The 13,679-nt window shown below is 36.2% G+C and overlaps 1 protein-coding gene and 1 pseudogene across 1 annotated transcript; both read right to left on the bottom strand.

Annotated features, from left to right (window-relative positions):
* Positions 1 to 1,553: 1,553 nt before the first annotated feature.
* LOC113351524 lies at positions 1,554 to 4,143 on the bottom strand (annotated as a pseudogene).
* A 628-nt stretch (positions 4,144 to 4,771) lies between these two features.
* LOC113351523 (E3 ubiquitin-protein ligase WAVH1-like) lies at positions 4,772 to 6,546 on the bottom strand. The gene is made up of 4 exons (XM_026595490.1): positions 6,529 to 6,546; positions 5,696 to 6,446; positions 5,138 to 5,582; positions 4,772 to 5,039 (listed from the first exon to the last, which is right to left on the bottom strand). Exons 1-4 carry the CDS (start codon positions 6,544 to 6,546, stop codon positions 4,772 to 4,774), a joined length of 1,482 nt encoding a protein of 493 aa, XP_026451275.1.
* Positions 6,547 to 13,679: the final 7,133 nt, after the last annotated feature.

Here is a 13,679-nt window from a genome sequence, read left to right as displayed (position 1 = left end):
GCTTTATCTACGTCCGTTACAGGCGAATTCTTTACCAACGCCCCTGCATCAGGCGTTAACTTTACGAACGCGCGATGACTGACGGACATTATATCAACGCCCGTTGTGTAGGATCAGATTATATCAACGCCCGACTATATTTGGGTTTGGTCTTGGTCGTCGACCAAATTTGGTCTGGGTTTTAGTCTTTGATCAAATTTTGATCGATAGTCCGTCCCACTACGCCTGTCCACTGGATCAAATATTTGGGTTTAGTCGTCCACTACAGTTGCTCTTAGGTATCTTAAATTCTAGATTGATCGTGGATATCGACCGCAATATGTATTGAGTGAGACATAAAAAATGGACCCCCTATAAATTCCTGGGTGATGGGTCACAAGAGCATGTTCCCCTCCGTATATCTCACCGTGTAAAATCACGGTAAGTCTATAACTGCTCTTTCCGTATAAACAAGACTATAAAGTTAGCGTTCCCGCCAAAAAGAAATATTGCACTTTCCACATTGACATACGGAAAAAATTAGGAATATGGCACTTTCGAACACATATTTGGACTGCGGTACTTTAAATTCCGGTAGATTCCCGTAGATGTATTCTTTTAAATGTTTTCGAGAGACAAAATTTGTTGGGGATTTTTTATATTCCAGCCAATATAATCAGAATAAAATTGATTTAAAAAGTATTTTTTCTCATAAAAACACATCCAAAATTGCTTGTTGTTTTCTTTCAACTAAACCAAAATATATTTCATTTTATTTTATGTTTTTGAATGATTGCACAACTTCTGGAATATCGTACTCTAGTAATTTTTTTTACGTTGATTACCGCATGATGAGACATTTGGTACGATGCTATTATGATCTGGTCCAAGATCATTCTCATCATTTATAGTTGACTCCATAAAAAAAAGTTTAACTTCTTAAAAAAAAATGTAAAAAACTAAAAACATTCTCTATTTATAAATTCCTTTTTATTTATTGATAAATAAATAATTTTGCAAAACGAATATATTTTTTCCAGTCTCGAGATTATTCATTTATTGGGGTTCTATTGTATAGGAAGTGTGACGAAAACTTGACCGAAACTGACACAAAAATAGCTCGGGCGAGTAACCAATCAGATCCGTTAAGGACTAGAGTTTTTTTTTTTTTCCCGACTGGAACAAAAATCCAAGTACTAATCAGTACCGACAATGAGTATATCATTTCTTTCCTTTTCTTGTTGGTTTGGGTCTCCAAGACCCAGCAGAATGTTTCAAAAAAAAAAAAAGTATATTATTGGTGCATCAATTCCCCAATGCCTCACGGAGTCACAGTGTAAAACCATCCACAATAGACATCCACAAAAGAAACTGAAAACAAGAAATCTTATGAACAATAAATATTTCCGTACTTGATCAAATCTTAAATACCATCCTTCTAAATTCTAATCAAATCTGTTGCCTAACTCTACTTTATTCACCTACAGAACCTAAAAACTACGAACACAATATAGAATGTCAGCAATCTACTAAACTTTTATCAAGAAGATAAAAAGGAAAACCTGACTAGACAAGTGAAGACGGAAAGAAAAAGGCAGCACTAACCAGTAGTATGAGATTTGCTCACCATGTTTTCCATTGACTTTGCCTGGTAGACACGAACAAAGCCTGAGCTATCACTAGAAGTATCTCCTCGTGTTGTTGCCCTTTGCCCGGAATGCGAACTTATTCCAGAAAGAACATAATCCCTCCCAGATGACTCGTATATTTGCATGTTCTCCATTCTTGATCGGATCTCTTTGAGCTCCGAGCCTAATGCTGCACATAATTGGTTCCCAGTACGTGCAGAAGTTGTTTCTGACAGGTCCTTTGGACAACTCTCCAGGCTAGACCATGCACTAGATAGGTCACCTTTCTCAGCAGCATCACGTGATTCTGACATTGCTTTGGTAGCTCGAAGCCTACATTTTTGCTGGTCTACCTCAATAGGCACAACTACGAATCCTTCCTCCACAATCTCAGGTCTTCACCTCCTACTGCTGGAACATTTAGCGAGATGAGAAAACCCTTCTCTTCATTCTCATACAGATCTCCAACATCAATGAATCCAGTTTGATTCTCATCTGTTAAAAGAACTGAATAACTCCCTGCATTAAGTGAACCAATACGTATATCGGGGTGCACAGACTGAACATGTACTTGAACGTCCTGCAAAACCACACTAAGAAGTCCACCGATGCATTGAGCAAAAGCATCTTGTATGAACCCCTCAGCCTCAATGGAAGAAAATGTGCCCTTGCAGCCCTCGGAAATTGAGTACAACAAGACAGGATCATGGTTAAACTTTTTTGGAGTCTTGTTGTATCGTTAGATGTGTCCTTCCCATCTGATAACAGCATGATACTACAGAAGGGATTCTTTTCTTTTCGGGAATCAATCACTGAAGCACCCATTCTTAGTCCATTAAAAATATGAGTCCCATTACCGGTTGCCAAGGAGTTCACTGCTGACAGTGCTTGCTGCTTTCCCAAGACATTCATCCGACGAAGAGGTAAGAGCTGGTTGGCGTAAGTTGAGAAAGTAACTATAGATAACCGGTCAGAAGGGCCAAGGTTCTCTATCACAAACCTCATGGCTCGCTTTAACAACTCAATCTTGGAGCCCTTCATACTACCACTTACATCAAGAACTGTGACAAGGTCAACTGGAGCACGACAACTCTGAGAAGCATGTGCAGCATCATTATCTTGCATATTATCGGTAAGAAGAGCTTTAAGATTAATCAGCACACTGAAGTTTTCTTTCATAATTGATCGTTGAACAGCTGACATTTCTGGGTACGTTTTGATATCAATGTATGGTGAGCTATTAGAGGTAAATTGAGGTTGTGAATCCAAGGAATCTTCATTGACCCAAAAGTTGAGAGTTCTCGGGCCTAAGACATTCGACTCAAACGTTCCGACATTTGCAGGCAAAGGTGCATTTGTTACCAAAGGATGGTAAGCTTCCATGTTGGTTCTTACCCTTTTATTAGAGAGATCTGGTGAAATAGCACCTAACTGGAAAGGTCTACCCTCCCAATTGGCTGCGTAATTTACCAGGCCATTTCCTAGGTTAGTCAATTGCCTTGGCTTCTGATGAAGGAGATTTGTAGAATTAACAACACCCTGTAAAGGATTTCCCATGCCAGTCACTAGACTTTGCTGTTGATGAAGGAGATTTGTAGAAGTAGCAGCACCTTGTAAAAAATTTCCGGTGTTAGTTAATTGCCTTTGCAGCTGCTGTTGCTGAAGGAGCTGTTGCAGTTGCAGTTTCTGTTGCTGAAGAAGCTGTTTCTGCCTTTGCTGTTGCTGTTGCTGAAAGCGAATTGTAGAAATAGTACCTTGTGAAGTATGTAGCGCGTCATTTAGAATCCTTTGCTGTTGCTGTTGCTGAAAGAGAATTGTAGAAGTTGTACCTTGTGAAGGATTTAGCGCGTTACTTAGCAGCCTTTGCTGTTGCTGAAGGGGATTTGTGGAAGTAGCACCTTGTAAAGGATTAACCTTCCATTTGGTTTGGCAAATGATGCAGGTCTGGCTGCCACTCTTGGCATTTGAAACGACGCACAAGAAAATGGAAGCAGTGAGAGCATTCTGCATGGGCTTTCCATCTCCTACTTCCATAGCTAAGTTGCATATAGCACAAGTCATCTACATAACACACCAAAACACAGACCAAAGTAGAAAATCAAAAGCCAACAACAACAAGGACTGCAATAATGTGTAATATCAATCTTAAGTAATGCTAAAAATGGAAAAAAAAAATGTTATGCCAAGAGTAAGATCCTAATTTCAATACATTCACTTTAGGAATCAAGAAACACCATTTGAGAGACAACATCATATTGACCTTAAACAAGTTGAATAGTTCATGATCAGTGATAAAAACAGTAAAGATCAAACAGAAAATCATGTCAAATTTGCTTAGGAGCTAAGATTATACCATTAGAAGTACTATAATACACCCAAACAATCAAATACCCCCAAACCCTAAAATTCATGAACAAAAACAAATATACAATCAGTTCAAAGATCAATTTTTTTCTTCAAAAGTAAAATTATACGCACCATATTTTTTTGAAGAAAACTAAACGATGATCACTTCTGGAGAGTACTCTTAGGAGCGAAGGAATACTAATAATAAAGAGAAATGGGGAGTCATAAGTCAAGTCCTTGAAGACTTTATATAGTGAGAGACTTCATAATCTTAAAGACAAGGTATTTTTGTCAACTACTTACGCTGCCATCATGCTCGTAAACTACCACTTCCATTTAGGAAATGCGATACTTTCATTTTTATTTTTTTTGAGGTAGTATTAGATATTTACAACACAGTATATGAGATGATACCATTTTATTATTCAGTTTGGAGGCTTTGGGAAGCTCACCTAGAGATGACTTCTTTAGGGCGCAAGACCAAGTTTTGGTTTGCAGTGTCCCCTAGCAAACCATTAGTATTTCCTACTGATTTACATCTAAATTTAGCTCGCATTAGTTGTCTGTGTCAGTCAGTCTTACAGGAAACACCTGTGCGCACATTATATGATCTCACATTAAGAACAAGGAAGCCTGACAGAGACTCCGGTGAACTCTTCATAATAAAAAAGTTTTCACAAATATTATTACTTATTATAGTCCTGGACAAGAAGAAAAAGAATAACAAAAGTCAGTTGTATCCTAAAATGAGAATCACACTAATGTATCCAGAGAAGCAAAACCAAAGAAATCGCTATGTAAAGCTCATTTTTGTTCAACTATTTTTTGTCTGTCTTGTCAGTAGCACGAGATCTATTAACCATTCCACGCATACAATCTGTGTCGTACATACTGCCAACAGAAACTCCTCGAGTTGCAGCCGTTTGTCTCGAATGTGCCCTCATTCCTGAAAGTAGATATCCCCTTCCTGCTCTCTCATATGTTTTCTTGTTTACCATCCTCGATCTTACCTCTTCAAGCTCTACATCTAAATCAGCAGAAAATGTGTCACCGGCGTGTGCAGAGGCAGTTTCTGAAATCTGTATCCTACAATTATCAATTATAGACAACGCGGCGTGCAGATCACCTCTCTCAGCAGCAGCATGCGAATCACACAAAGCCTTAGCCGCTCAGCGACCTGCAACCGATTCTTCTGCCTATCAACCTCTATAGAAACAGCCATATCTTCATTAACGATTTCGGGTCTTTGAAGTTTCACTTGTATAGCTTCAGTAGTGACAGGTTCTTTAATAAAAGGATCTTTGTAAACACACCACACACTAACCAACTTCATCTGATCGTTGGAATTCCCATCAGTTGCAACTGGAAGGTTAACAAGCACGAGAAAATCCCTCTCTTCATTTGCATACAAATCCCCGATGTCGACAGATCCTACTTGGTTCTCGCCTGTCAAAGAAGTGGAATAACCCCCTGCTTTTAGTTGACTAATGCAAAGATGAGGGTCAAGCGATTGAATGTGTACTTGCAAGTCTTGCAAAACTACACTAAGGAGACCACCAATACGTTGAGGAAATGCTTCTTGTATTACTCTTTCAGCTTCGATAAAAGAAAAAGTTCCCTTCGAACTCTCTGCAATTGAATGCAACATGATGGGGTCATGGTCTGTACCAAATCCAAATGTATGGACTGGAATTTGCAACTTAGAAATTTCTTTAAGGTTGATCGTCCTTGTGTGCGTGCACGTGTCCTTCGATCTTCAATAACCTTTGTGCCTTTCTTGAGTCCTTCTACGATGTTTGTCATACTAGAAGCAAACAAAGAATTCAAAGCTTGTAGTGCACGTTGTTTACCAGAATCAGTCATGAGGAGAAGGGGGAAGAGGCGATGGGCATCAGATGAGAAGCTAATTACAGATAATCTGTCAGAAGGGCCAAGGTTTTGTATCACAAACCTCATGGCTCCCTTTAACAACTGAATTTTTTCACCTCGCATGCTACTATTTATATCAAGAACCGTGACGAGGTAAATTGGTGTACGACAAGTATCACTATTACCAGTAAGATTAGATTTGAGATTGACGAGTATATGGAAGTTTTCTTGCGAAACTGACAGCGGGACTGCTGGGAATTCAGTGTGTGTTTTGATATCTATGGACCTGATAATAGAATTGTTGTTAGATGAAAAGTTGGATTGGAAATCTATGGGATCGTCGTCATTGTAGACAAGTGGCTCAGAAATGACCCGATTATGAATTCTTCGTTTAGGAATACGCGGCCGTAATGCGGCTGGTGCAGGGCCAACGGAAGGAATATCCTTCCATTTAGCATCACCAGTTGGACAAATGGGGTTTCCATACTTGACATATGTTCTGATGCAATTGAAATTATAGCACTCTGCAGTAAAAATGGCATTACCAGCTCCAACTTTCAAGTCGCCATCACAATTAGTAAGCCTTCTGGCAATCCTCAAGATTTTCGTGGTCAGCAGCGAATTCTATAAAGAGATTTTTTCATGAATGGCCAAATTTACAGTTTCAAAGCAAATATTCAGAAGTGATAATGATTGTAATAAAAACTTGAGAAGTACTCACCATGATTACTTGATGAAGCTCCGAGGAAGAAAACTGTTAGTAAAAGGGTAGAGGTTAGGAGGAGTCCAAGACTTAATAAGACTGCTACTGTTAGTGGGCTTAAAGATATGAGACCAACAAGACTTGATTTTGAGCATGAAGAGCAAGTGGAATTGACAGAAGCATCTGTTGCTGACAACCATGTTCATGAATCTCAAAGTATTCCTACACAGTCATCTGTTGCAGCCAACCATGTACAGGGGTATGAAGATGACCAGGTGAATTTGCCTAATGTACATCAAGATGAGTGTCATCCTGATGACAAGCCTGACTTTCTCTTTAAGGACTATGATGAGGAAGAGGATGGTGAAGATGAAAGTGAGGATGAAAGTGGAGATGATAGTGAAGAAGAAACACAAGAACAGATGAATTATGAAGATTGGGTTTCTATGTGTGCTAGGGGTATAGATGTTGGTAATGACCCTGATGATGTAATGAAGATTTCAATGTAGGTGGCTTTTATGAAGAGCAGAGTGCACCAGTGAATGCATCTTCAGATGAAGATATTCCCAGCCAAGAAGTCACTCAAGAGGAAGAAACTAAGTGGGAAGAAGATTTTGGTCAGCATTTAAATGAACCACAACGTCTAGAAATGATAAATGAAGATACTCCTGAGGTCACACCTGGTGAAATAAGTACTGGTATGGCTTTTGGAAGTATGCAAGCTTATAAGGATCATTTAAGAGAATATGCAGTGTTGAAACATAGGGATTTTAAGGTGAAGAAAGGAGATAAAATCAGACATTATTCTTAATGTGCTTACAAGGATGCCCAAAACTGTGCTTGGATGGTGAATGCAAGAAAGGTACCAGAGAAAGATGATATGACAGTCACAGTCAGAGAATGCAACATAGAACACACTTGTAAAAATCCCAATGAAGACTACAGCAGAAAATGCAATGCAAAATTTGTAGCTAAGTATTTGTTGAAGACGATGGATGTTGCTTCACCAGTGGAGAAGGCAGATGATATATCTAAGAAAATCATTAGACCTCAGTTGCAAACTGAAATACCAAAATGGGTTGCTCGTCATGCAAGGGTATCATGTTTATGCTTTGTTTTTGTTACCTTTTGTTTGTTTATTTAATAAATTTTGGTATATTTGAATTGCTAATTTTTTATCTGTGTGTGTACACAGAGATTGGTGCTAGCAGAAAGGGATGGAACATTTGAGACTTGTTACAAAAAAACACCACAATTGGTCATAGCTGCTACCTCATTGAACCCAAGGAGCATAGGTCATTTCAGCTGGTCCAAAGATGATAAAGATAACAGATTTGAGAGTCTCATTTTGGCGTATAATGCACAAATAAAAGGTTTTATGAATGGTTGTAGAATGGTTATTGGGTTAGATGGAGCTCACCTAACTGGTAAGTTTGGTGGTGTGATGCTTTCAGCAACAGGTATAGATGCTCAGAATGGGGTATTTCCTTTATGTATGATGATTTGTATGGGTGAAACTGAAGAAAATTGGTTTATGATGTTAAAAGAATTGAGAAAAAGGATACCAGATATGGCTGGACTGACCTTTATTTCTGATAGAATGAAGGGAATTCTTGAATCAGTAAAAAGATTGTATCCTTTGTCAAATCATAGATACTGCCTAAGGTACATTTGGTTTTGACTGGTAATTTTGTTTAATAATTTTTAAAGATAACAAATTTTTTTAACAGTGAAATTTATTAACATTTGTCCTTGTTTATTATCTATTTTTTTTCAGGCACCTATACAAGAATTTCTTGACCAAAGGATTCAGAAATCCAAGACTGTACAGCTTCTTTGGCAGGCTGCAAAGGCATACAAATATCATCATTGGGAGGTAAGAAATGTTTGATTATATTGAATGTTCATTTTTTTAGTCAAGCCTTATTACATCAGATTATTTAACTTAGACACCTATTTGTAGGAGGAATACTTCCAATATGATAACATTACATTAACCTTTTCTGACATGAGTTTTGGTTGTGCTTTATCTTCTAATTGTGCACTTTATCTTTAGTTGTGCACAAATTTGATATTCAATATTATCTAATTGCTTTTGTTTCTTCATAAAGATTGCATCAGAAACCCATTGGAAATCTTCACATTCTAGGCATTTTAGGTAGCCAATACCATAATTCCATGATGTTTGAGCTATGTTTAAAATCCTCACCTTTGTTGAATTGCATTTGGGGTTGATACATCTAATCTGTGACCAAGGACAATCAGAAAATTTGTGATCACCAACACAAGCTTTACAACCTCCATTGTACTGAGGTGCAATGGATTTAATTGCATCATCAAACCATTCGAAGTATGAACACATGGGATTAGAGCAACAGAAGAATTTCTTCCCTGAATTAGCACCATCTTTGACCTTTAAAAGTTTACGAATACCATTACAAGGAACTAATTTACACCTTGTGTAGATCCAATGACAATCAATTGATTGATGATTTCTTTCATTGCACATCTCACATTCCCGGCTTGATGTAGCAGCCATTATGAAGAAAAAAAATTTTTTTACTGATTTTTGGTTGGATCATCTTCACAATTTATAAGTCAGGGGAGACAAAAAAAATGACCGTTATTACAACGGTCGGAAAATCTAGCCGTTGATTAGCTAGGATGTTCCACGTGTCGCGATCCTAGCTAATAGGATACCGTGGTCATTTAAAAAAAAATCGGTAAATGTAAAACCCAAAATCTATCGCCGTCCATTTTTGTAATCGACACGTGTCGCAATCTCAGTAAATGACGAAAATAGGACCCTAGATTTTCATCTTGGTGAACAGAAGGGTATAAATGTCAATCGATTTCCACGTGCGGGCCACATGCTTACGCATTTGACCACTTAACGCTCTGAAACGGAAAACATAACAGAATGGGGCATTTTGATACGGTTTTGGGGCATTTTGATTTCTTGCCTAACGTCCGGGGCATTTTCAAACCTGAGGGGTCGATTTTGGGGCATTTTTTCCTTTAACCCTACAAATATATCATCCACAATCCATAACTATAATTAGATTTTCATGTTCGTAAAAGTGATAACGATTGCAATTAAAACTTGAGAAGTTATATATACTCACCATGATTACTTGATGAAGCTATCTGATCAGATTTTAACACCAATATATATCTTGTATGTGGCCTGTTATTGGATATTGATCACCACCAACACCAATGAGCACTTCTACAAACAAAGTTGTGGAATGAAAAAACAACCCAAGACCTTATACAAGAAACAATAAAAAGTATACAGAAGTTAAATAAGAACGAAAGGATTACCGTGGTTCAGCGATGTTCTACTCCGCTACACTCTCAAACCTCGCAGCTCAGAATTCACGCGATGCTTAAGCCAAAGAGTTACGAGTACTCCTAGTTTACTTCAAAAAAGAGCGGCGGTAGTTATAGGTTTCGTTTCATTATTAAAAAACAGCGGTGGAACTAGGAAAACCAGATGGGATGGGCTTGGCCATAATTTTTTTTTTTTTGGGATCATGGATTTTTTTGAGGGACCATAATTTGATTAGGCCACCTTTCCTATAATTATAAGTGGTGTTCTAAAAAGTGGAGATGACTAGTTTACTCTTTTACCTAATTCAAATTATAACTAATCTATAACTTCTTCTTCCTCTATTCTACAATTTTCTTCTTCTTTTCTTCATCAATTTATGATCATCTAAACCTGATCATATACAAATCTAATCAAAATCATTAAATTTTCATCGTCGTCGATTCATTGAATTTTCATCGTCGATTAATCAATCTTTTACAAACAAACCTATCCATAAGTATTTTCCCACAAACCCATTACTTCTAATTCGTTTTTAATTGAAATTTTGAGCCGTAGTCATCAACATATGTTGAATTTGGAGGTTACAATAGTAAGTTCGGTTAGGATAATTTTGAAAAAAAAACCCTAGTTTTACAACCGAACTTTTAAAAATGAAGAACGCGACAAGAACACTTCGGCTAAGAATTTTTTTTTGCCTAACCGAACACCTGAGTTTGGTTGAAAAATAATTTCAAAACCGAACTCTTCTTCATATAGCCAAATGTTGAGTTCAGTTTAATCTCAAAAAAAAAACCCTAACCGAACTTTACTCTGGAAACCTATATAACGAGTTCGGTTAACTCGCAAAAATAATTTCAAAACCGAACTCATCTCTATATAGCCAAATGTTGATTTCGGTTTAATCGCAAAAAAAAATTTTGGCGAACTTACCAAACTTTGTTGTTTAAAGTTAGGTTACAACATGGTCGAGTCGATTGAAACGAACAAAACTCTGTAAACTCAAGCATAGTAGTCCGGTTACATTTGATTTTTCATCAGCTAGCCGAACAAACAAAAACTCCATTAAAGCTCTGGTTCGGTTGTCTGTAATTTTGGATTTATTAACCGAACTGCATTTGCAGAAAGTTCGGTTACATGTTCTTCATATAATGTAACCGAACTTTGTTGACCTGGTTGAAATTTTTTTGTTACAATTTTGATTTTGAAGATATTTTAGGCCATTTATAGCAATATTCACTAAGTTACAACCATACTTTGGTACCCAGAGGATGTTTTTTCTCCATATACATCCATCTCAAAATAAAAAATTTCTCCATCTTCTTCTTCTTCTATCACTTTAGTCACTCAATAATTCTGCTTCTTTAAAAAAAAATCTATTAATTTAACCTTAATCAATGATTAATCACACTAACTAATCATTATACAAAAATAATCAGGAGGGTAATTTTGGTATTAATATAAATATTTAGATAAGGGATGACCTAGAATTACTTTTAATGTCTTACCCAAAATAAAACAATGGTCCCCCATAAAAAGGCTGGTCTCCAAAAACCGTTCTTATTTATACCGGGTTTAAGCCCAAAAATATATAATTTCTAAGCCCACTTAAAATTGGGCAATCAAAATGAAACGTGTTTTGAGTGTGGAGGCATACCAATTTTTTTTGAGACACACGCAATAAGGAAAAAATAGTGTCACTAGGTAGTAAAACCAATAACCCCATATCAACGATATTTGATAAGGACAGTAATGCCTTTATCATTTATATTTTTTTAAATTTTCTTTTTTTTTAAATTCTTTTTTATAGTTTTTTATAGTTTTTTTTTTGTGTTTATAAAACCTAGATCTAAGTTCGGCTGATAACTTATTATCCAAACTATATTTTTTTAAAACATAATTTGGTTCGGCTGATAACTTCGCAGCCGAACTTCACTGTTTAACTGTCAAACTTAATTAAGTTCAGCGGACTCGAGCAAAAAATAGGATAACTGAACTTAGCATTGTTCTTCATAAAGTAAAGTGCGGCTGACATTTTCGTGTTTAATTATCAGCCGCGAAATATTCATCAACACGTTCATAATGAAGATCAATGAGTGGTTCAGCTGATAATTTGTTTGATTATAAGCCGAACTTCACTCTATAATTAGTTGAAGATGATGAAAATTGTAGTCCGGTTGACGCCAGTTGGAGTAAATAAGAGAGAAGAAAAAAAAAGAATTAAGAAAAAAAAATTGAAATTGAAATTTTAAAAAATTAAATAATAATAATAATAATAAAATTAACAAAAAATTAAATAAAAAATTTTCAAATAAAATTATAATAATTAAAACAAAATAAATAAATAAATAAATAAGTAAGTTAATTAATTAGTCAAGGTTATCTAAATAATTTAACTAACTTTAGACATCCCTTATCAACCTAGGCTAGTTAGGGTAAGTATTGAGTATGCCTCAAAAAAAGTTTGGTATGCCTCAAAACAGGATGAAATGAATCAAAAAAATTCATGAAAGTGACAATTGTTTAAATTTAAAGAGAGTTTGAGAAGTTATATATAGATGGGATACCACTAGAAATTGGGGGATACTAAAAAAAGAAAAAAAAGAACATTATCAAGTAATTTGAAAAACCTCTTATGAGAAAAAATAGGTAATGACTAAATCACCCTTAAATATCCCCCATTAAGATTAAACTTTAGATATTGTGTATCACCCTTGCGTGAGTATCAGTAATTCGCTGAATTTTGTGGTGAGGACTTGTAGATACTAGATAGCATTGGGCGGAGCAATATATACTAACACTCTTATGCTGCAATTCATTCCTGGACAATATCTTGCAGGGTCTAGTTGCCACTTGCAATCAATGATTTAACTTCATCATTAGAAACTTAAAAATCCAATACCAGGAATGGGGTCTTCATCTCCACTAGCTACTTCAAACTGATGCGTGAGTTTAATAGTATTCAATTACCCTCATTTCATACTCTTTTTCGGTATTGTCAAACAAAACTTTCGGTATTGGATTCAAATACCTACCAATACCAACAGTTGCAGTCGATATTGAGTTTAAACCAAAATCAATACCCATAGTTCCGTTCGGTATTGCATTCATACCCTAAGCAATACCGACAGTTAAAATGTTAACCTAATTTTTGATTAAAACCTATCAAAAACCTATCAAATACAATCAAATCAATACGAAAATGAATGGGTATCATTCACATTCTAACCGGAGCCATTGTATTGAGGTGAAGAAGAAGAGGAGCAGTAGAAAACTAGAAATCGTGAAAAACAAGGGGATACATTTAATGTTTTCTTTTTAGTTTATATTAAAGGAAGGATATTGTTGATTTTTCATCACTAGAAAAAGTACCCCTTAACTAAAATCTAGTCCTAGATAACGGTGAGTATCCCCCAATTTCTCGTGGTATCCCCCAATTGTGGGTTCTATATATATACTCACCACCATGGTCATATTAAGTTCACTAAGACCAAATTATGAGTCCAAATCTAGTCTAATACAACATGTCTTTCCGCCATTAGATGTTCATATCATTCAACTCCGAATGGGTTCACGATTCCAAGATCTATAGTTAACCGGTTTTTAGTTACAAGAAAACTTCAGAGAAACTATTTCATTAACAGTTTCGGAACCAAAAAAAAAAGATATTTCAGAGAAACTATTAATTTATAAGTTTACTAGGTATCACTGGGGCCTTACGGCCCCGGATCAACCTCTGGTTAGTGTCATGCATCACGTATTCTTTGGTATTTATGTTCCATGAAAATACTTTAAAGTATTATTAACATACTTATCCGGGTAT

The sequence above is a fragment of the Papaver somniferum genome, chromosome 2 (genome assembly GCF_003573695.1).
Source record: "Papaver somniferum cultivar HN1 chromosome 2, ASM357369v1, whole genome shotgun sequence".
Classification (NCBI taxonomy): domain Eukaryota; kingdom Viridiplantae; phylum Streptophyta; class Magnoliopsida; order Ranunculales; family Papaveraceae; genus Papaver; species Papaver somniferum.
This window is presented reverse-complemented; position numbering and strand designations above follow the sequence as displayed.